At 40.9% G+C, this 24,296-nt stretch overlaps 2 protein-coding genes across 8 annotated transcripts in view; one reads left to right on the top strand and one right to left on the bottom strand.

Moving 5' to 3' along the window:
- Nucleotides 1-24,296, bottom strand: part of BABAM2 (BRISC and BRCA1 A complex member 2) — a 574,233-nt gene that overhangs the window by 513,039 nt on the left and 36,898 nt on the right. The gene's annotated exons all lie outside the window — the stretch shown is intronic.
- Nucleotides 1-24,296, top strand: part of RBKS (ribokinase) — a 108,683-nt gene that overhangs the window by 57,192 nt on the left and 27,195 nt on the right. For 2 of the 5 annotated variants that reach the window (XR_004027070.1, XR_004027069.1), the window contains exons 7-8: nucleotides 4,499-4,687; nucleotides 8,606-8,742. The exons of 1 other annotated variant lie outside the window; for it this stretch is intronic. Coding sequence is in view for 2 of the 4 variants with exons in the window: in XM_030800435.1 (XP_030656295.1) it covers nucleotides 4,499-4,687; nucleotides 8,606-8,644 (228 nt within the window). In the remaining 2 variants the exon portion in view is untranslated. Of the gene's footprint in view, nucleotides 1-4,498; nucleotides 4,688-8,605; nucleotides 8,771-24,296 lie in introns of those variants that run through there. 2 more of the 5 variants (XM_030800435.1, XM_030800434.1) reach the window with 2 other exon arrangements.

Below are 24,296 nucleotides of genomic sequence, written 5' to 3' on the forward strand. Positions count from 1 at the left end.
CAAATTTAACTGAGCTTCCTGTATTTTATCTGCCAACCCTAATTAGTATACAACTCCTGAAGGATCTGCTACATTCTGTAGTGAAGACCCTGTGTCATGATGTATCATCTGAACAGACTATCTGTCAACTGGTACAATAAGAAAGGATATTGTACCACCCTTTCTTAAATATTGTTAGGAAGAAAATTTCAATATTTCTCCCTTTTTATAAGCCAGACAGCATTAGAACAGAGCTCTCGCCCATCAGTGGGATGCAGGTATACACGTTGGTAAATGCAACATGGAGAGAAAGAAATTAATGAACCATAATAGTTAAATTTCCACTTTTTGTTTTTGAGACAGGAACTCACTGTTTCACCCAGGTTGGAATGCAGTGGTGTCATCATGGCTCACTGCAGCCTCTACCTCCCAGGTTTAAGCAATCCTCCCACCTCAACCTCCCAGGTAGCTGGGACCACCACGCTTGGCTAATTTTTTTATTTTGTATAGAGACGGGATTTTGCCATGTTGCCTAGGCTAATCTCGAACTCCTAGGCTAAATCAATCCTCTTGCCTCAGCCTCCCAAAGTACTGGGATTACAAGTGTGAGCCACTGTACCCAGCCTAATTTTCCATTTGGTTTAAAGGCTGAATTAAGGCTTCTAGGATTTCTTGACCTGCTTTCTTGATAATTTCATCTCTCAAAACATAGAGGAAACAAGAAAGAAGACTACTACAAAGAAACTAATTTTAACAAACCACAATAGGTTATGCAATATTTTTGAGCAACCACCATGCTAGGAAGAAGGAATTGTGTGAAATAGCAACCATTTCACAATAAGAGGTTAGAGTACCCTCAACTGCCAAACTGGCCTAAATTTTCCTGCTAGATACTTGAAGAGCACTCTATTTATTCCTCAAATGTTCATCACAGCTCAAATTACTTATTCAATTCTTCTGTCTACTCCATTAAATTACAAGTTCCATGAGGTCAGAGACATCTGTCTTACTCACTCTTGTATCCCTGATGGCTATCCCTGTGTATATAGTTATCTATTGCTGCATAATAAAATACCTCCAAAATGTAGTGGCTTACAAGAGCAATAATTATTTATTGTTACTCCCAGTTTTTTGCATGTCAGGAATTCACACAGGGGATAGCATAGTTTGACTCCCAGGACTTCAGTTGGAAGACTCAAAGGCTGAGAGCTGGAAGTTTTCTTCACTCACATGCTTGACAGTTGATGCTGGCTTTCAGCTGGGGGCATAATGAGGTTGTTGGCCAGAACATGTAAACATGGCCTCTACGTGTGACTTGGGCTTCCTCATAATATGGTAGCTGGATTTCAAGATCCAGCTTCCCGAGAGAAGGAGACACCTGACAGAAGCCATGTTGGCTTTTATGAGTTAGCTTCGGAAATAACACGGCATCACTTCTGACTCATTCTATTGATTTAAGCAGGAAGGTCCACCCTAGTACCCCACCCCTTACTAGAAGATTGTCTTTGGCACAGTGTAAAACCAGGATGTGTGATATGATATAGGTTAATACAGTTATCTTTGGAAAATAACATCTGCTACACTGTACCTGCTGGCACTTAGTAAATGCTTATGAAATAAATAAATGAAAGAACTCTGGTCTTTAAGGAAATTAGTCTCAGAAACTTAATGGAAGAAAGAAAAACATTAAAAGCTTAATGTTCTGGAGCCAGGCGCGGTGGCTCACGCCGGTAATCCAGCACTTTGGGAGGCCGAGGCGGGCAGATCATGAGGTCAGGAATTCAAGACCAGCCTGGCCAACATGGTGAAACCCCGTCTCTACTAAAAATACAAAAATTAGCTGGGCATGATGGCACGTGCCTGTAAGCCCAGCTACTCAGGAGGCAGAGGCAGGAGAATCGCTTGAACCAGGACCTGGGAGGTGGAGGTTGCAGTGAGCCAAGATCGCACCACTGCACTCCAGCCTTGGCTACAGGGAGACTCTGTCTCAAAAAAAAAAAAAAAAAAAAAAAAAAAAAAAAAAAAAGCTTAATGTTCTTATAGTTGAACTCTAATCACAGCAGTAATGTAAATTCATGCTTACGTTACTCACTCTGCTCCAAACACAAACCACTGATATGTAAATACTAATGGACACAATGAAAAGATACTTACAAGCTCTGAAACAAGATAAATAACTCCACACATCAGAAATGGAACAGCCTGACAGAGCATTCAGCCCTTGATATGCTGGCTGTACACTAGCCCCAGAAACAGGCAGAAGTGGTAGGAAGTTCACCCGCTGTGGGTCATGGACACTAAAAGTGTGCCACTTATAGTGGACTGGAGCCGAGCCCACAGATGGAAACCATACAGGCTAGGCTGTGGCTCCCCTGTTAACAGTAAAAGGTGGAGGAACCTGCTACCCCTGCTGCCTGAAGCATATTTAAGGCTCACAACCTGAGGAGTTAGCAGGACAGAGACACAGCCTCTGACCAAGAAGTAAACCAAGCCAACTACTGACTTAATGACTGGACTGGCAGTAACCCCAGAAACAGCAGAGCAAGAACTGCCAATATAATATCTGCTTTTGGTTTAGAGACTCTTGTGTACCTGGGGGAAGCTACTGTAAAACCACTGAGGGCTGGCGCAGTGGCTCACACCTGTAATCCCAGCACTTTGGGAGGCCAAGGCGGGTGGATCACGAGGTCAGGAGATCAAGACCATCCTGGCCAACATGGTGAAAACCCATCTCTACTAAAAATACAAAAATTAGCCAGGTGTGGTGGCATGTACCTGTAGTACCAGCTACTCAGGATGCTGAGGCAGGAGAATCGTGTGAACCTGGGAAGCAGAGGTTGCAGTGAGCCGAAATCTCCTCACTGCACTTCAGCCTGGGTGACAGAGCGAGACTCGTCTCTCAAAAAAAAAAAAAAACACTGAAAAGCAGGGATCAACCAGGTGGGAGCTGACGTGTGACAGCCTTCCAACTCACAGTAAGTACAGTGAGCCTGCAAATGAAAAACATAATGCTACAAAATTCACCCAACACAATCAACAACCTACAGATGAATTTGCCCAAGATGAAATTCATATAATAAAATTTAGCCAGGCGCAGTGGCTCATACCTGTAATCCCAGTGCTTTGGGAGGCCAAAGCAGTTGAATCACATGAACCCAGGAGTTTGAGACCAGCCTGCGGAACATAATGAGACTTCATCCTGTCTCTACAAAAATAAAAGATTAGCTGTGTGTGGCGGTGCATGCCTGGAGTCCCAGTATTTGGGAGGCTGAGGCAAAAGGATTGCTTGAGCTCAAGAGTTTGAGGCTGTAGTGAGCTATGATCATGCCACAGCACTCCAGCTGGAGTAACAGAGCAAGATACTATCTCTAAATAAATAAACAATGCAAAAAATACTTTAAATAGTATAATTAAGATTAACATTCATTATGAAAGAATAAAAAATTTTGTGAAAGAAAAACAGAATCGAAGCAACAACATGTGAATACGAAAAACAACCAGTTAGAAGTCTTGAAAACCTAAATAGTCATGGAAATGTTTTTAAATCACTCAGTAGAAAAATAAACTTAGAATGGAATGAAAAATTAGTATATTGAAAGAGAAATTGGGAGAAAAATACGGATCTTGTTGAAAGCCCCCTGATTTTACAGATTGTAATTGATGTGGGGAAGGTCACAGACTGAGTGAGTAGGATAGGTCTCCTGAATGCCAGGGCATTGCTTTTTCTGCTACCTGTCATTACCTCTCCTAATCTGCTTCCATCTTCTCTGGCAAAAACAAACAAAAGAAATGAGTAGTCTGCAAACATGGAAAGCAAAAACTGGAAATTTGAGAAGAGGCGTTATGGCCCAAGAGAGGCTTGGAAGATTATGTCCTTGGGTGCCAAACTTACAGGTGCAATTTATACTAAAATTATTGGCAGTGGCCCTTTCCTTTCTCCTTTCCTGCCTCCCCTCCAACCTTCCTTTTTTTTTTTTTGGCAGACTTCTCTTTGTTGCCCCTAACTCTTTGTTAAAATTATTATATGTGCAGAAAAGCTGAATGAACACTCTACATTTCACCTAAACATTTGTTAACATTTTGCTGTATTTGCTTTTCCTCTTCCCTGTATGTATTTAGTTTTGTTTTTGTTGAAAAGTAAGTGAAAAAAAAGTATTTTGTTGTTGAGAATAAGTTGCAGACAACATGATACCTCACCCCAAATACTTCGGCATACATCTCCTAAGAGGAACCACAATACCATTATCACACCTAGGAAGATTGTCAGTAATTCCATACTATCATTTAATATCCAAGCCACATTCCAGTTTCCCCAGTTGTCCCAAGAATGTCTTTTATTGATGGTTTTTGTCGTCACTGTTATTGCTTTGTTTATTTTCCTGGACCAGTATCTATCAAGGTTCCCATTGCATTGGTTGTTATAAAAAAGAAGGGAGACATTTTCTAGAAAAACAAATCTGGAAGTGGATCCAGGTTACTTATTTTCACCACTGTTTCTGTTGACTTTTGTGTATTCCAGGCTGAGATTTTAACTGGCCTCACGGTGGGCAGCACTGCAGATGCTGGGGAGGCTGCATTAGTGCTCTTGAAAAGGGGCTGCCAGGTGGTAATCATTACCTTAGGGGCTGAGGGATGTGTGGTGCTGTCACAGACAGAACCTGAACCAAAGTACATTCCCACTGAGAAAGTCAAGGCTGTGGATACCACGGTAAGTTTTAAAATTTAAGAATCATGTTTAGCCCTTGAAAATTGTTACTTAGTAACTAATTAGATGCTGTACCCGAATTTTTGGATAATGAAATAAAGGCCTAGTAAGTGATATGGTAAAAGAAAAGAACAACCAGGCAGGGGAACTGTCTTTTAATCCCTCTCTAACTCTCTGTGGGACTTTATGCAAGCAACTTGACCTCTCTGAGACATAGTTTCCTCATTCATAAAATCAGAATAGCAGTAAAATTATACCTATATTCATTCATTTGTTCGTCCAGTCATTCATCAACAGATAGGGATTTGTGGAGTACCTATTATGTCCCAGTTATATGATAGTTGCTGGGAATATAGCAATAAATAAGGCAAAGTCTCTGCCCTCATGGGGCTTAGATTCTAGGCAGTGAACAAGTAGCTGTGTCTTACAAGCTTCTCATGTGAAATGAACAGCAAGGAGCACTGTTTAGCAGAGATCATTCTTTTAACCAACAAATTCTAGCAGCTAGCATTTACTGCATGCTTGCTGTGTCTCTTTTGCATACATCTCATTTAATCTTTTTTTTTCATTTAATCTTTAAACAATTCTGTGAGACAGGTATTATTTCCATTTTACAGAAGAAGAAATTTGTACAGGATCACATTACTGGTAGGTAACAGAGCTGGAGATTCAAAACTAGGCATATGGACTCCACACAGACATGTTTTGTGTAAGGTACTGTGCTAAGGACAAGTGTGCTGAGTGAACAAGCCATGGCTACAGAGCAGGAATGAAAAGCAAACAAGTTAGAAAAAAGACTCATGGTTCCCCTAAAGCTAGGGAAACACAAATTGTTTGTTTATTGTTAGAATTCAGAAGAGCTTGCCAGGCGCCACTTCACACCTGTAATCCCAGCACTTTGGGAGGCTGAGGTGGGCAGATCACGAGGTCAAGAGATCGAGAATATCCTGGCCAACATGGTGAAACCCCGTCTCTACTAAAAATACAAAACTTAGCTGGGCATGGTAGTGCACACCTGTAGTCCCACTACTTGGGAGGCTGAGGCAGGAAAATCACTTGAACCCGGGAGGCGGAGGTTGCAGTGAGCCGAGATTGTACCACTGCACTCTAGCCTGGCGACAGAGCGAGACTGCATCTCAAAAAAAAAAAAAAAAAAAAAAAAAAAAACAGAATTCAGGAGAGCTGACTAGAAAAGTAAGTAAACTAGACTTGAGGAAGAATAAACATTTTAGGGTTTTTATTTAGAAGAGACATAATTATTCATAAAATATGTTTTGGTTTGTTTTTATGCTTAGAAGCGACTTTAAAATGTGGGTCATTATGAAAAAAGGCTGAGGGGATCTGATGAAGTTTTGGATGTGAATATACTTTGAAAAATGGTTATGTGACATGAAATTAATATCCTGGTTGCCTTTCAAAATGTGCTTTACCAGGTATTTGATAAAGTGTTCTTGGTGTTGCTATTCTCTTCATATTTAGTCATTTCTGAAACTATTAGTTTATTTTCTGTTTTGTCAAGGACAAGAACCTGAATTTGAGGGGATCCTTAGTTCTGAAATCGATCCTCCATTGGACTAACACTACTTTAAGTCCTGACCTAAAGTGAAAAGACTCTAGGCGTCTCCTGCTAAAAGTGAAATGAAGGTTCCTCAAAGACCTACATGGATGCACAGAAGTGGCTTAGCCCCTATTCTCAGTGTCCATGTTAGTTACTACCCCTTTGGGTTGTAAGCACCAGAAGCACAACTCAGGCTTATGCAGGAAAAGGGATTTATTTGGTGCATATAATTGCAAAGTGTAAAGATATGGCAGAATGCAGGGGCTGAACGGTGTCATCCAGGCAAGTCAGGTCACTTGCTCACTGGCTCCCTCCCTGTCAGCTCTGCCTTCCTCATAGTGGGCTATGAGCTCAGGTGGGTCCACTCCCTGCCTACACTGTGCCTCATGTCATGTCCCTGTGCCTGGTTTCAGATGCAAATCACTCTTATCAGAGGATAGGGAAGTGGATGCTGATAAGAAAACAGTAGAATGTCAAGTGTGTTTCAATATATCTAGAGATTTTTCATTTTCTTGCAGAATTTGAAGATGAACTATTAATTGGTACATAGGAAACTGAGGAAAATGTTTAAGTAAAGCAAATTTTCCCTTCTAGGTCATCTAGAACCTAAGGGGAAAAAGTATGATTAAGTGAATATAATCTTTGTACATGACGTGGCTATAAATGCTATAAATGCATAGTCATAACAATGTAAATGCTAATTCTAGATTTAACCAGAAATGGAGATTAGAATAATATTGTGAAGATAGGAGGATAAAGTGAGTGTGCATTTGCACATGGGGGACATAAGAAAACTAAATGCTCGTCTTCCATAATTGGAACTCAAGAGATAATATCTAAAATTGACTTTTTTCTTTTTTTGAGACAGGTTCTCACTCTGTTGCCTAGGCTGGAGTGCAGTGGCTCCATCTTGGCTCACTGCAACCTCTGCCTCCCAGGCTCAGGTGACCCTCCTACCTCAGTCTCCCAAGTGTCTGGGACTACAGGTACACGCCACCATTCCTGGCTAATTTTTATATTTTTAGTAGAGACAGGGTTTCGCCATGTTGCCCAAGATGGTCTCAAACTTCTGGGCTCAAGCAATCCACCCACCTCAGCCTCCTAGAGTGCTGGGATTATAGGCAGTGAGCCACCATGCCTAACCCTAAAACTGGTTTTCTAAAAGCAGTATAAGTGTATTGCCAGAAACATCAGATAATTACCAGAAGAAACTACTAAAAGAATTTAAAGTATTTGCCTCGTGAAAATGGGAATGGAGAGGGATTGGGCATTTATACTTAAACGTTACATGTGTCCACAAAAACTTGTATGTGAATGTTCATAGCAGAATTATTCATAATAGCCAAAAATTGGAAGGAACCCAATGTTTATCAGCAGATGATGGATAAACAAATTGTGGTATATCCATACAATGGAATATTATTCAGCCATTAAAAAGAATACTGATACATACAACAACATGGATGAACCTCCAAAGCATTATGCTAAGTGAAAGAAGCCAGACACAAAGTGTTACATATTATATGATTCCATTTAAATGAAATATTCAGAATAGAGCAATCCATAGATACAGAGCATATAGATGGGTGGTTGCCAGGGACTAGGGGGAGGAGGAATGGGGAGAAACTGCCTAATGGGTAAGGAGTTTTACTTTCGAGTAATGGAAATGTTTTGAAACTAGATAAGAGGTTGGTGATTGTACAACATTGTGACAATACTAAATGCACTGAGTTATTTATGTTAAAATAGGTGAATTATTAAATAATTCTTTTTTAAAAGGAATGAAGTACTGATTCATACTATGACATGGATGCACCTTGAAAACATACTACTAAGTAAAAGCAGCCAGGCATAAGAGGTCACATATTATGATTTTATTTCTATGAAATATCCAGAATAGGTATTATAAATCCATAGAGACAGGAAGTCAACTGATGGTTGCTGGAAGGGGACGGAGAGTGACTACTAATGAGTATGGAGTTCCTCTTTGGGGTGATGAAAATGTTCTGGAATCAGTGGTAATGGTCAGACAAGCTTGTGGGTAATACTAAAGAACACTAAAGCATACCCCTTTAAAGAGTGAATTTTATGATGCATGAATTATATTTCAAATAACAACAAAACAGCTCCACGTAAGCAATTCACTCATGAATGGATATTCATGATAAAGACTCTCCACTGAATTGCCCTGCTGAATATACGTGAATGGACTCTCAGCATCCCCCAGGTGGAGCAGCAGTGACACTGACAGGAACCAGGGTAGTGATTTTCTGGGTCTAGAATCTTCCTCATCTTTTTTATGCTGTCTTCGTCCTCTCATCCAGCACTTTCATTATTAAAATTCTTACCCGTTCTGCACACAGCTGCGCAGCCTCTTCGTAAATCTGATAAAGAGAAGATAATTCGCGTGGCGAGTGAGGAGCTCCCAGGGAGGCATTTTCTTCTGAACAAATGGGCTCCTTCACTTTTCTGTCAGGAGGGTATTACTTGCTCTCAGTCGGTTTGTAACCTTCTCGCTTTTCTCTTCCTCCTAATCCCTTATTAAAAAGTCAGGGATGACATGGATGGTGGAAACATCTTTAGTTGGCATGTTGTCCACTCAAGGCAGACAGCCTGCCTAGAAGAAGCCATTTCCCGTTCTACGTCAGTGCTTCTGCAGACTGCTATATTCAGTTTTGCCTCACTGTTAATAGTTGAATATATCACTTCTATTTTTACATCTGTTTTTCCCGTTGTACTAGAGTGAGATGGTGGCAGTAGCTGCAGATGTCCTCAGCTCAGTTTGGAAGACATGACAGATGTGTCTCTTCTCCCATTTCTATATGTTATCTGAATCTCAGCCTCCAAATGACAGAGCGTGCATGTCTGCCCTCTGTTCTTCCAACCTGAGTGTTAGGGGGTTTGCCTGCTTGCATTTAGGATTGCACTGAGTAAGCACTCCACAGTCAGAGACACACACCTAAGCATGGTATATTTTAGGATTATTGTGCTACTGTGATATATTATAACATTAGTTATCCCTGGCTTATAAGCACTGAAATTCTTGACATATAAATTGCTTTTCTTTATGTAAATGGTTAAGTCCTGGAATCTACAATAACACTCTCAAGAATTTAGTCCATAGGCTAAATCTGTCTTCTCAAGAATCACTCACTCTGTAACAATGCACGGGTATGTAAGTAAGCTGAGAACAAACAAAAGCCAGGGGCACAGGGAATTTATCTTTCCTATTCTTTATTCTCCTTTCTTTCTATCCTTCACATTTGAGTCCTATAGTGTTCAGAGTTGCTGATGAGGCACTAGGCAGCGGCAGCCAGCTGCATGGGTGTCCCATAACTACTCAGGGCTTGAGAGTTAACTCTAAATTAGGATTGCACCAGTAAGAAGTAGAGATAATTTCTGTTAAAGTTTGCACGGAAGCACTTTCTTAGGATGAGGTGATTGCTGGGGCTGGCAGGTTACTCGCAGGTTTCCCAGGTGGCCTCTTGTATTCCTCTCATCCTGGGGTCTGGCCCGCGGCCATCCCGGCTGTCTCAAGGATGGGGTTAATAGACCCACCTTTTAGGCCCCATCCAGACTGGCAGTTCAATCTTTGAAAACCTAGCATCTGAGGGGCCGTCATTCCCCACTTGGTGTGGGTCTATCCTTTCCTCCACCCTACATTCTCCTCTCCCCACCCTTGTCACTTCCACCAGTGGAAGTCAAACTAATATTGCAAAATGTACTTAGAACTAATGAATTGAGGTGATCTCAAGAGGTGTTTCTCAACCCAGGCAACCTGAGGCCCTGTTCCCTGCTTAGCCATAGTCCTGCTGGGAAGACTGAATACTCAGCAGTTCTTGCATGGGTACTGCCAGTACTAGTCTCTGTGACTCTCCTTGAACTGTGTTTCCCCAGCAGACTATTCTTCTTCTTCTCATCTCCTTCTTTCTGATCAACATATACTTTCTTTGCATGTGGTAATTAGTTGAGTTTCTGAGGGGATTTGTGGCTTAGAAGCCATTTTGTCCTTGAATAGAGCCTTTGCACATTTCTGTCCAGAAGCTTCTGTTACAGCCAAGATGTTTTGGTGTCCCTTACTGTTGACTGGCAACACTTGAGAAAGGGCTGGGTGGGTAAAATAATATGGTTTAAAAATTGGTCAAATCTTGGGTGCTGAAGAGGTAAAGTAATAAGGCTAATTTTGAACTGCACTGTCAATTTTTTTATCCAAGAAGTGACTGTTGTTTCCTTCAAACCCTGACTTTAGGACACTTACTCTATTGATACAGCTACTACTCAAAGTGCCTTTGGAAATCCTCTGTTAGAATTGCCTTGAGAGCCTTCATTATCACCTTTATTCCACTAATCACTTTATTGGGGCTTTTTCTACTTGTGAAATTAATACATACTTTAGTGTTCAAGTGGGGAAGGAGAGGAGCGACACAGAAAGGTATAAAGAAGAAAGTCAAGTATCCATGACCCATCCACTTAAAAGTAATTGTTAACCTTTTGGTGTAAATCCTTCCAGATTTTTTCTATGCATATCTACAGCTAATTTGAATATTTACAATATTATAGGATTATATGTGTAATTGCACATATTACAACAAAAAAAATTACAACTAAAAATAGTGTAATTACAACTAAAAAAATCAAGTATTTCCCTAGAATAATATAAATAGGCAAGTCACTGAAGAAGAAATACGAAAAAAATAAAGAAATGAGACAATGCTTAACCTCGTTAGAAGTCAGGAATATACACATTAAAATAACAGTGAGGTCCTCTTTATTACCCCTAAGTTTGGCCAAAATTAAAATTTGAGAATGTTTAAGTCCAAATAGATCACAAAACAAATATTATACAATCATGTAATTCTGGTGGGAATGTAAATTTGTACAGTGTTTCCAGAGGGGAGATTTGACAGTACTAATCTTTTTTTTTTTTTTTTTTTTTGAGACGGAGTTTTGCTCTGGTTGCCCAGGCTGGAGTGCAATGGCGCAATCTTGGCTCACCGCAACCTCTGCCTCCCCGGTTCAAGCGATTCTCCTGCCTCAGACTCCCAAGTAGCTGGGATTACAGGCATGCGCCACCACTCCCACCTAATTTTTTGTATTTAATAGAGACAGGGTTTCACTATGTTGGTCAGGCTGGTCTTGAACTCCTGACCTCAGATGATCCACCTGCCTTGGCCTCCCAAAGTGCTGGCATTATAGGCGTGAGCCACCATGCCCAGCTGACAGTACTAATCTTTAAAATATACTTTCCCTTTGAAAATAGTAAATCTTGGCTGAGCATGCTGCCTCACCCCTATAATCCAAGCACATTGGGAGGCTGAGGCAGGAGGATTGCTTGAGGCCCAGAGTTCAAGACCAGCCTGGGCAACATAGCAAGACCCTGTCTTGAAAGAAAAGAAAAGAAAAGAAAGAGAAAGAAAGGAAGGAAGAAAGGAAAAGAAAGAAGGAAGGAAAGAAAAAGAATGAAAGAAGGAAAGAAGGAAAGAAGGAAAGAAAGAAAGAAAGAAAGAAAGGAAGGAAGGAAGGAAAAAGAAAAAGAAAGAAAATAGTAAATCTCCTTCTAAGAGTCTATCCTACAAAAATGCTCACATACACAAATATTTGTACAAGAATGTTTAATTCAACTTTGTTTGCAATAACCAAAAATTGAGAAGGTGTGTCTTCCTAATCATCAACAGGAGAAGGGCAAATATTAATAATAATGTAGTGCCATTTACTTGAAAGTAACTCTCTAGCTATCTCTAAGTAAATGCATATTTTAAAATCTGGAAAAAACCTCACCAGCTGTTATGATCATTATTCATGGGAAGGGGTATAGGCTGGGGAGAAGGTGTTATAAAGGGGGACTTCTGTCTACTCCATACTCTACTGAATTATTTGAGTTTTTCCATAAGCCTGTATTTTTCATGTATTACTTTGTAATTTGAAATAAATACGACTTTGGGACATGGCCGAAAGCTATTTGGAGCCACATCTAGCAAATAAGATCGGTGATACCATTTCTCTGAGGGTGTACTGGGCATTATCCTCACAAAGAACCTCTCAAGCAGTTCATAATCTTCATATAACTGGGCTGAGGAGCCCCTTGATGTAGGATAACCTCTGAATGGATAGACTCCTGGTGCCAAAAACGTAGATCTCCATTACCTTCCTATTGAGGGCACTTGAGGCTCCTTCAGTCTGGTTAGTTTGTTATATACTTTGACAGGTTTTTTTCCTTAATCTTTTTAAAGAAACCATTCCTCAGAAAACATGTTATTTTATACAGTTCTTCTTGGAAATACCAGAATAAATGTCAAAGCATCACTGTTTCTGTTCGTCATTCAAATGTACAGCAGATCTTCAGACAAATTTTCCTCATGTTGAGGTTTTCTGAATGAATGAATCTGCTTATAGATTTCCATTTAACTCTTCAACCCTCAGTCTCACAATTAATCATAGCTTGAGTGATCTTAACTCTGGCTTTTGCCACATTGCTTGGTCTTCAGTTGATGGATTATCTGGAGTTGTAAAAGGGATCAGCCAATAGGTGATGCCTCACGTTTAGGTATTTGGTAGTTCACGTACTTCGTCTCCCATTTGAAACAGTCCTGGATGGAATGGCTCATGAGAGATGGAGGAACATGTAACACCATGCTGTGGACTGAATTACGTTCCCACCAAAATTCATGTGTTGAAGCCTTAACCCCCAATGTGACTGTATTTAGAGATAGGAAAAGAACGTAATTATGGTTAAATGAGGTCATGTAGGGTCCTGGTTCGATGGGATTAGTATCCTTTTAAGGAAAGACACCAGAGAGCTCACTCTCTCCCTTTTTCTCTCTCTCTCTGCGTGCACACAAAGAGTCATGTGAGCACACAGCAAGATGGTGGCCATCTACAAGCCAAGAGAAGAGGCCTCAAAATGAAACCTACTTTGTCAATACCTTGATCTTGGACTTCCCAGCCTCCAGAACTGTGAGAAATAAATTTCTATTATTTAAGCTATTCAGTCCATGGTATTTTGTTATAGCAGCCCTAGCAGCCTAATACACACAAGGAATCAAGTGAATGTGCTTCAGAAGTGACCTGAAGTGAATGCTAGAAAATTGGCTGTTCTGTAAGGAGAAAGTAATCCAAAGCAAACTAAGAGGACTGGCCTAAATCATCTTTTTGGTGAAATATCTCAAGGGTTTTTGCATATGGTTTAGCTGTAGTCATCAGTCCCAGTGGCTAAGAGCAGATGATGGCCTGAGTTCTAACCCTGATTTAGTAATTAACTAGCGGTGCTGCTTTGGGCAAATGATGTCTTATGTTTGGGGCTCAGGTTGTTCATCTAAGCATGATGTGTCTGGTGTGGCTGATCTCTGAGGCACCTCTGACCTCTGAAATTCCTTGGTTCATTCGCCTCTGAAATTAGATTCTTTGGGGGCATGAGGATTCTTTAGGTTAATAATAAAAGCTGGGCACCAGTCTGTGCCAGGCATCATGCTGGACTCTGCGTTACTTCACATTCTCAAAACAACCTGCAGGATGAGTTTTTGACTGTTTGAGGGAGGAGGCAACTATGGTTCTCAAAGGTTACATGACCTGCCCAGGGGCCTACAGCTGGTAAGTTGGCAGAGCCAGGATTGATTTTTAAGTTGGTCGGTCTGCCTATCTGTCTGTCTGTCTCCAACACCCATGTACTTGCTACCTCACTCACCACCCCGCCTCTTGATTTGGTGACAGTCTGCCTAGCCTTCACTCTCTCTTATTTGACATTCCAGCACTGACTTTCCTTGTCACTTGTCATGATACAGGCTCCTTTTCTGTAGATCTTCAGAAGCGGCCAGATCTTGAAAAGGCCTTGCTTACTTTGTACAGTACACTGCAGCCTCGTTTAAATGAAATAATCCACATACACCCTGAGAACAGTGCCTGGCACATGTAAGCCCTTAGTATGTGTTAGTTCTTACTAGTACATCCCTATATATCTGATTGTTCACTTTACCACTTTATGGATCATTTGGGTACCAGGTAGCGTAGACCAGGAGCTTGTATCACCCACCATTAAGCAGAATGGATATTCTCTTGGCTCTGTATATTAGTACAATGTACCATGATGCAACTCCAGCTTCTTCCTACCATGGTAAGGAGCAGGACCACGTGGTGATATAGTTTGGCTCTGTGTCCCCACCCAAATCTCATCTCGAATTGTAATCCCCAGGTATTGAGGGAGGGACCTGGTGGGAGGTGATTGGATTATGGGGGCACTTTTCACCATGCTATTCTTGTGATAGTGAGTTCTCACGAGATCTGATGATTTTATAAGGGGCTCTTCTCCCTTCCCTTCACATGCTCTATCTCACCTGCCGCCATGGAAGATGTGCCTACTTGTCACTTGTCATGATACAGGTGTCTATAATTACTCCTTTTCTGTAGACCTTCAGAAGCTGCCAGATCTTGAAAAGGCCTTGCTTACTTTGTACAGTATACTGCAGCCTCATTTAAATGAAATAATCCATGTATACCCTGAGAACAGTGCTTCCTTCCACCATGATTGTAAGTTTCCTGAGGCCTCCCCAGCCATGCGGAACTCTGAGTCAGTTAAACCTCCTTTCTATATAAATTACCCAGTCTTGGGTATTTCTTTATAGCAGTGTGAAAAGGGACTAATACACATAGACAGTGATGTTGCAGGATCATGCTCATTCCAGACAGCAAAGGTTCTGGAACAACTCATGTTCATTCATTCTCATCACTGAATGATCAAACCTGGAGGAGAGGTGCACCACTCTCAGAGACTATAACCAAATCATTTTTTCATTACATTTCTTTAAGTAGGAGCTAAACTATAAACTGCTAAACTATAAAGGTTAGTGAAAATGTGATTCTTTTTTAACATTCACAAACTAGCTTTTTAGTTGAGGCAAACTCCTGCCCATCCTTAAGGTCCATCTCAGAGAGTTCTCTTGGGGCAACCCCACTGCTTAATACAATGCTTGGCATATAATAACAGGCCCTCTGCAAATAATAAAAGAGTTCTGGTTCCTTCTGGGAAAGTAACTAGTTTGAGTGTTAAGAGTCGCTTACCCTCCCTGAGCCTTAGTTTTCTCAGGGGACTAGGGGATCAACTGGATTTCTTACATTCCTTAAGTTCTACATTTAAGATGCCCAGGGAAACAATAAATCTTAGATATAAATGCTCCCTATAACTGATTTGAAAACAGAATAATTACCCAGTTTTCCATTTTAAAACATATCCTTAGGCCGGGTGTGGTGGCTCATGCCTGTAATCCCAGCACTTTGGGAGGCCGAGGCAGGTGGATCACGAGGTCAGGAGATCGAGACCATCCTGGCTAACATGGTGAAACTCCATCTCTACTAAAAATACAAAAAATTAGCTGGGTGTGGTGGCAGGCACCTGTAGTCCCAGCTACTCGGGAGGCTGAGGCAGGAGAATGGCTGAACCCGGGAGGCGGAGCTTGCAGTAAGCCGAAATCATGCCACTGCACTCCAGCCTGGGCGACAGAGCGAGACTCCTTCCCAGAAAAAACAAAAACAAAAAAAAACATATCCTTAGATTGTTTTACCTACAGTCATACAAAGACCAGGCCAAAAAAACTAAGTTACAGAGAGTGCACGACATCTCTGAAATCAGCATCATAGAATAAAGAAAACCCAAATGAGGTTCCGAAACAGCCCTCTTAACCTTAGAAATGATATTAGTAAAACTCTGCAGACTCTGGTGGCTAGAAAAAAATGAAGAAGACAAAAAGAAGTTCACTGACTGTAAGGAAAGGACAGAGGACAAGGTAATTGCAGAAGAGATGGATAGACAAGGCACAAGACATCTGTCATGCCCAGGGGGCCATATTAGCTCTATTACATTACTTCCACATCAACAGATCACCTCATTTATTAGCTAATCAGGCAGAATTCAATATTTTAAATTATCTTTCTTAATCCTGCATGTGATCAGTTGAATACCCAGGGCTCTAGAAATCTAATTGTAACTGCTTACCAGAAATGTCATCTTCACTTTGAGGAACTGAACCAGGGCCCAATCTAAGGCTGTTTTTTCCATTTTCCCGAGGTACTGTCCCACAGTCAGACCTGGACATGTATGTACATATGACTACCGCCCGACAGCTTAGTGGCTCCCTGAGGGGATCTGGGCCCCTGGCCCTGCTTCAGAACTCAAATATGGCCAGTGACTGAAAGAGGAATATGGTAGTAGAGAAGCGGGGTATGGAAGTGGATGTAGAGTACAGAAAAGGAACCATTGTTTCAGCCTTGGAAAAAGTCAAGAGAGAAAGAACTAAATCTAGATTTAGAATGTTCTGTGGACCTAGACATGAAATAGTCCCTCTGCCCAGTGAGAGGGTACTGTATAAGGTTATGGGAGCTTGCTTACCCATCTACGATTAGGATTTCACTTCCTCTTAGCTTCCTACATCTAAGCCCCACCTGTCCACCCTCCTTAAGCTTCTAAGACATTGGTGTGATAATATGGCAGTGAGCCTGTGGTCTACTCCTCGCCCATCTTCCTAGGATGTTGTAATGGTGTTCTCAGGAGCAAATCTGCCAAGACAACACAATAGATTTTCTAAGTGGCTTCCATTGAGTGACAACGTTTCTAGGGTAGACCTGAAATTATGAGGAGGTGAAAAAAAACCACCTAGAGCCAGGCGCGATGGTGCATGCCTATAATCCCGGCACTTTGGGAGGCAGATGTGGGCAGATTGAGCTCAAGAGTACAAGACCAGCCGGGCAACATGGCGAAACCCCATTTCAACAAAAAAAGTTAGCCAGTATGGTGGCACACGTCTGTAGTCCCCACTACTTGGGAGGCTGAGGCAAGAGGATCAGTTGAGCCTGGGAGACCAAGGCTGCAGTGAGCTGAGATCGTGCCACTGTACTCCAGCCTGGGCAACAGAGCGAGACCCTGTCTCAAAAAGAGAAAAAAAAAAAAACGCCTAGAGCCAAACCATAGAGCCCATGGCAGTGGGAGCCATGCCCACTGCCCTCAATGCCCATTGCTGCTGATGGAGTTGGACAAGGAAATAGAAAAAGAGGTGTGTGGTTCATAGCTTGCTGAACTCTGCCCTTTGTATAAAAGTGTGTGCATGTGTGTTTGTGTTGTAGGTTAATGGTGTGTATACTTTGCGTGTCTATGTACTGTGAATAAACAGTTAATTACATGAATGTCATGTGCTTATGTGTACGTGTGTGTGTGAACAGAATGTACTGCAGTGAGACAGAGTTTAAAGCCGCTATAAAGCAAGTCATTCTTGCTTTCCTCTTCCTGTTTCAGTTCCTTTAAAAACAAATACAGAAGTGTTCTATACTGTGGTACAACCCCTGAAAAAGCTATGGATTTGGAGATCAAAGGGATCCAGAGGTTAGGTGAAGTACATCTCCCCTAAGAGATGCTCTAAAAACTGAAAATGTTATATTGTTTTCTTTCCTTGGTCAAGCAAACAAAAATTAGAAAAAGAAAGATTATAGTGACATCTGCTAGGTGCCTTCCCCATGACTGTCCTGTTCCCAACTAGGAAAATCTTTTTCCTTCATTTAGTATTCTCTTTAACTTTTAGTTTTAATATGTAGGAATCTAATTGTTTAAATCAAGTTGTATGTGACTATAATCTGCATTAAACACATACATTTATTTCTCCCCTCACTAGTCCAAGGCAAGTCAGATTGCCTCTCTTTCCTTCCTTCCTTTCCTCCTTTTATCCTTCCTTCAAATGAAATATTTCAACCACACTGAGCAGTATAGAGAATAATATCATGAACATCCATTGACTCACCACCTAGCTTTATTGATTTTTAACATTTTGCTACTTTTGCTTCTGATAGTTTTTAAGAAATAAAATATTACAAATACACTATGACTCCTGTGTTTAAGATGCTTAATGTTATGAAGAAGTTGGCTTTTTTTCTTTTAAGATATTGGGTCTCACTCTGCCACCCATGCTGAAGTGCAATGGCACCATCATAGTTCACTGTAGCCTCAAACTCCTGGGCTCAAGCCATCCTCCCACCTTAGTCTCCTGAGTAGCTGGGACCACAGGCGTACACCATTATGCCCAGCTGATTTTTTTTTCTAGAGCTGGAGTCTCACTTTGTTGAACAGCCTTGTCTCATACTCCTTCCTGGCTTCAAGCAATCCTCCCACCTCAGCCTCCCAAAGTGCTGGAATTATAGGCATGAGCCACCACACTGAGCCAGAAATTAGCCATTAATAATACATTTGAAGACAGTATTAGCTTATTAAAACATCTCTTGTTCTTTGCCATTCTGCAGTTTTACTACAGGGAATCTAGATCTGAATTTATTTATACTACTCATGACTCTTCTTCCTGAATCTCAGTATTTATGTTTTTTCATCAATTCTGAAAAACTCACAATCATTTTCTCTTATTGTTGCCTTTCCCCTATTTTCTGTGGGAACCCTATTAGATATTCTCTCTCTCTCTCTCTCTCTCTCTCCATACATATATATAGATACAGATATATAGATATAGATCTATGTAGACCTTCTCTTTCTATTCTTCATGTCTTTTAAACTTTGTCTCCTTCATAATTTCTATATCCTGGTCTTCCAGTGCTATATTCTGGGTTATTTCTTCAGGTCTTTTGCCCAGTTCATTAATTGTCTTCTTAGCCATGTCTAATTTGTTTAGAAACCTGTTTTTGTGTTTAGAAACCGTATTTTTCATTTCTAAAATTTCCATTTGATTCTATCTCAAACCTGTCCATTCTTTCATATGGTAGATTCTTATTTTTAAATTTCTTATTTTGTCTTTAATCATTTTAAACATGTATCTGTAGTTTCTTTTAGCTGACTCTATTATCTGAAATTGCTGAGGACTAATTTCTTGTGTAACTGCTTACTCTCTTTCATGGTAGATTGCTTTGTCACATGTTTTATAATTGCGGGCTGTGAGCTTATCTTCAGTGGTACTTTATCTGTGAGAATCCTATGTAGTCTAGGTTGAAGGTATTTCTTGCCTGAGAAATTTGCCTTTGCTTCTGCCTGCTGCCCCAGGAGTATCCCTAGCTGAGGAATACTTTTATTTTGATATCTTGGCTTGTGAATTTCTGGCCACACAGGTAATATAAATTTCTTTTTTTAATGGCTTCTTTTTGTCTGTTTATTTCTGCTTTATATTATGAAATCTTTGTTAAAATGTACTACAGCATATAAAACTACATATTTTAGATGATCTGTTCTTCAGGTATATCTCTATACCTTAATCCTAACTTTAACTCTTTTTTTTTTCTAAGCACTTTTCTAAGTACTTTATTTTTTTTTATTATACTTTAAGTTTTAGGGTACATGTGCACAACGTGCAGGTTTGTTACATATGTATACATGTGCCAAGTTGGTGTGCTGCACCCATTAACTCATCATTTACATTAGGTATATCTCCTAATGCTGTCCCTCCCCACTCCCCCCACCCCACGACTGGCCCTGGTGTGTGATGTTCCCCATCCTGTGTCCAAGTGTTCTCATTGTTCAGTTCCCACCCATGAGTGAGAGCACACAGTGTTTGGTTTTTTGTCCTTGCAAGTTTGCTGAGAATGATGGTTTCCAGCTTCATCCATGTCCCTACAAAGGACATGAACTCATCCTTTTATGGCTGCATAGTATTCCATGGTATATATGTGCCACATTTTCTTAATCCAGTCTATCACTGATGGACATTTGGGTTGCTTCCAAGTCTTTGCTATTGCGTATAGTGCTGCAGTAAACATACGTGTGCATGTGTCTTTATAGCAGCATGATTTATAATCCTTTGGGTATATACCCAGTAATGGGATGGCTGGGTCAAATGGTATTTCTAGTTCTAGATCCTTGAGGAATTGCCACACTGTCTTCCACAATGGTTGAACTAGTTTACAGTCCCACCAACAGTGTAAAAGTGTTCCTATTTCTCCACATCCTCTCCAGCACTTGTTGTTTCCTGACTTTTTAACCAGTGTGTGATGGTATCTCATTGTGGTTTTGATTTGCATTTCTCTGATGGCCAGTGATGATGAGTATTTTTTCATGTGTCTGTTGGCTGCATAAATGTCTTACAAATTTACAAGAAAAAAACAACCCCATCAAAAAGTGGGCAAAGGATATGAACAAACACTTCTTAAAAAGTAGTATAAATTTCACAACCCAAACTGCTTAGGAACAGGATCACATTACAAAGTCTCAGTAACAGGATTTGTTGCTGTTTCTCTGAGCCGGTGGTGGAATTTTTTTTTCCTGGCTCATCTTTTCTGTAGGAGTCTTAGTTCCAGCACTCCACTTTGCTTGAAACCCACCTTTTGTCCAAACATGGCCATTAAAGCCCAAGCCCCAAGATTACCCGGACCAGCAAACCGCTTGGATGGCCATAGTTTATGCTCTTGCCATGCTAGTTTTTAGAACTCTCTTTGTTTTTGGACTCTGGGAAAATCTTATTTCTATTTTTTAGATATACTAATAGTAATAAGGCTTCTGTTTTATCCCAGAGTTCTGAGTATCTTGTAGAAGGAGAGTTTTCAGATCTCTAGGCTACAACATTGCTACAAAGAGAAGCCTAAATTGTGTTTCTTCACAGGCAGTGATCACAGTCAGGGTCCTCAGGCCGCCTTTCATCTTATTCTCAGAGCATCGTGGGAGTTCCAAGACTAATGATACAAAAGCAGCCTCTAGAACTGAAAACAGTTCCTTAAGAAATAGGAAATACCCTATTGGAAAGAATGGCAAAATGGAATGAGGCACATCCCACTGTACACTTTCTTATTCAGCACACTTTGAATTTTCCACATGCCACACAGTGGATATACACTGGTATGCCAGGGACACACTGGCATAATAAGACAGTCCCTGGCCACAAAGAGCTTGGAATCCAGAAGAGTGCATAGTCCATACAGCCAGAATGAGAAGTCCCATGGTGATGCAGTGGAGGGGGCCCATCTAGCCTGAGGAGCCCAGGGAAGCTGTTTGAGAGCGTAAGGGAAGGAGCTGAGCTGAAGGATAAGGCAGAGGCAGCTTGGTAAAGTGGCACTCAGGCAGAGGCAGCAGCTCATGAAGCAGCTAAAGGGAGCATGGCATATTTGTGCTGCTTCAAATAGTTCTATTTGGAAAGACCTGAGTACAAAGAAGAGTGGGAAAGGATGAGGTGAAGAGGTGGCAGGGTTGGGTTGTAAAGGGCTTCCTTTGCCACTTCTGAGAATTCACACTTCTGAGGGCAATGGGGAGCCATTTAAGCAAGGGATACATTTGATCAGATTTACACTTTATAAAAAGATTAATATGGCTGCTGTGTGAAGAATAAATTGGAGTTTACAAGACTGGAGTCAGGGAGAAAGTCCAGAGACTGTCATTTTGATCTGGGTGAGAGATGGTGGCAGCCTGGACTAGGGAAGTGGAAATGGGGATGCTGAGAAGTGGATTTGAGAGCTCATGGGAATTCAGATGACATAAAGATAGTTCATTTCCTTAAAAAAAAGTGGGGGCAGGGGGGAGATAACTAAGATGGTTATTTCATAGTTGAAACAAACAGATCATTCTGTCAGTCCGAGTGGTTTTCAGCATATTTTTTACTCTGACTCACATAAAGGCTAAAACCTACTCCCACTAGAAAGAGTTCCTGTCATCAGTGATTCTCTGCAGATAGCACAGAAAGATGCCTATATAACTTAAAAAAAAATTAAAATCTCAGGTGATCCGTAAATGCCCTTCCATCCGGTATGCCTGCCTTCTAGGGAATCACTGATCTGTGTAACAGGGAAGCATTTGGAGCAGAAATCAATCCTTCATTTAAAGTAACTGACATTTGAAGGTAACTCTTTTGCAACATAATGCTAGTTCAGATACTTGCCCTACCGCCTGTGCCTTAGACACTAGCTTATTCCTGGTAGAAACACAGCCTTCACGTAACTATGCATCCTTCCCTGATAAAGTGACAAATCAGCCAGTATATGACGAATTTGGGTTGTGTAGACAAATATACCAGGTGCACCAGCCAAGACATACACGGTTGTGAATCATCCACACCAGCTTTCAATGCAGTTAGATTCACAGAACAATTGCTCAGTTCCTTCCTTCATTTTCACAGTGTAGACCTGGCTCAAGACCCAAGAGTGAAGCAGCAAGTGTGAAGAAGCAGAAACATTATAAATAACCCAGAGAATCCTTTTATAACAGCAACTGCCTACTGATTTTGTGGCCTAACAGCTCAAGCAAAAATGAATATAAATACAACATTGTGCAATGACTAATTACTCAAAATTTTGTGCATCAGCAGAAGTGGAACCTGTGGTTGGTGCTAATATTATGAAATGCCTTTGCTGTTTAATAATCTGGCAGCTCTGTATTATTTAGCATGCATTTTTCTTGGAGAACAATGATTTTATTTCAAGTACCTCTCACTGAAATAAAAAAGCAGCTGTTAGAAGATGAACATTTGGCAGAAAATATTTTAGCGAATCTTTTGTAAGATACTAAGTCCTATTGGATTAACTGTTTTCTGTCTAGAATAGTGGAGTCACAAAAAAAAGGGGGATTGCTGACCACAAAAGGCAAAAGGCCAACCTTTAGAACTCAGTGAATCACTAACAGACATTTTAGTTTTAATTGCCATTTACTCACCAATATATATACAAAGCTCTCATTAATATTGCCTGAAGAATGGGCCCTTTTTAATTCCATTTTTAGCTGGCTCTCAGGATTCCACTTCTCTTTCATTAATGTGGAATTCTTTAAATTATAGAATAAATTAACTCACCGCAGATATTTTGGGCAGAATGGGGTTTTCAGCAATTTTCAGCCTCCACAGGCCATTCTTCTCAGCAGCTTGCCAGCCAGCAGAGCGGTGAGGGCCGTGGCTGGGAGCAGCACCTGCCCCTGAACTTGAAGAGAGGCTAGAGAAGCCCACTGGGCTCTTGGCCCAAGCCCACTCTCAGGGTGACAGTGTCCTTCACATGTTCCTCAGGCTGGCCAAACAAGGGGTGTGCCAGTGGGTAAGCCACATCACCATAAGGCTGCTGGGCACAGCCAGTTTCAGCCAAAGAACATTATGGTTGAGCTGCATTAATGTAGCCATATTGACTCAGGGACAATTTTTACATTATTATAAGCAAAACAGAAAATGTTCTTTTTTAAATTATCAAGAAATGTGAAAAAACAAAGAGTTTCATCTTATCTCCAGTTCCCATTCCTGGGTTGAAGTGGGTGATAGGTAAAGATTAAAAATGGAAGAGTTTTCAGAGATGGCTGAAGATTATCTATAGGGTGAGGCTCAGGCTCAGGCCGAGGGTGGAATGAGGTATAGAAAAGGGAAAGGATCAGGCATGTCTGTTCTGTATATTATTTGGCAATACGAGACACTATATCTACATTTTTTACAAATGTTATCTCAAAACAGCTTCGTCAAAATGCTCCACTTCAGTCCTGGTCTGACCAGCCAGCCCAGAGCCCATCACAAACTAACAAAGCTGAGAAGGGGCCCTGAGACATGGTCAGGCCCCAGATGGAGCCAGCCAGTGGCCTCTGTCAATATGAACTAATGGCTGACTTGGACCGGGAGCCATTTGTCACCAATAGTGGGGCCAGATCTGTCCACAGCACCAAACTGTGAGGTAGGTTAAGCACCTCAACCTGTGTGAAGGCTGAGATGGCTGAGACACACTGCGTCAGGCAGGGGATTTCTTTTGTCTTTGACTCAATTTTAGATGGAATCCATGTGATGCAGTTATTATGATTATCTGTACTCTTTCTTAAAAATGGCTACTAAATACTTGTAGGGTATCAATAAAGGAAGAATCTGGCAGTTCTGGGATGAAGGTTAATAGAATTTTTCTTGTTCTATAGTAGTTGAAATTTAATCAATGTATTGAAATTCAGAAGATCAGTGTCATTTGTAATACCACTTACTGTCGCTTTGGGCAGTGAAGTGCTGCCCTGAGCATATCTTAGCCCCAACTTACTTTGATTTTGCACTCAACCCCTTGTTGATCCTTCTCTGTTCTCACCTATCTTGAAAGAAGGTTTTAGCCTCATAAACCTCATTCCAGATAGAAATACATAATTCAAGAGAAACACTG

This window comes from Nomascus leucogenys, chromosome 19 (genome assembly GCF_006542625.1).
Source record: "Nomascus leucogenys isolate Asia chromosome 19, Asia_NLE_v1, whole genome shotgun sequence".
Taxonomy (NCBI): domain Eukaryota; kingdom Metazoa; phylum Chordata; class Mammalia; order Primates; family Hylobatidae; genus Nomascus; species Nomascus leucogenys.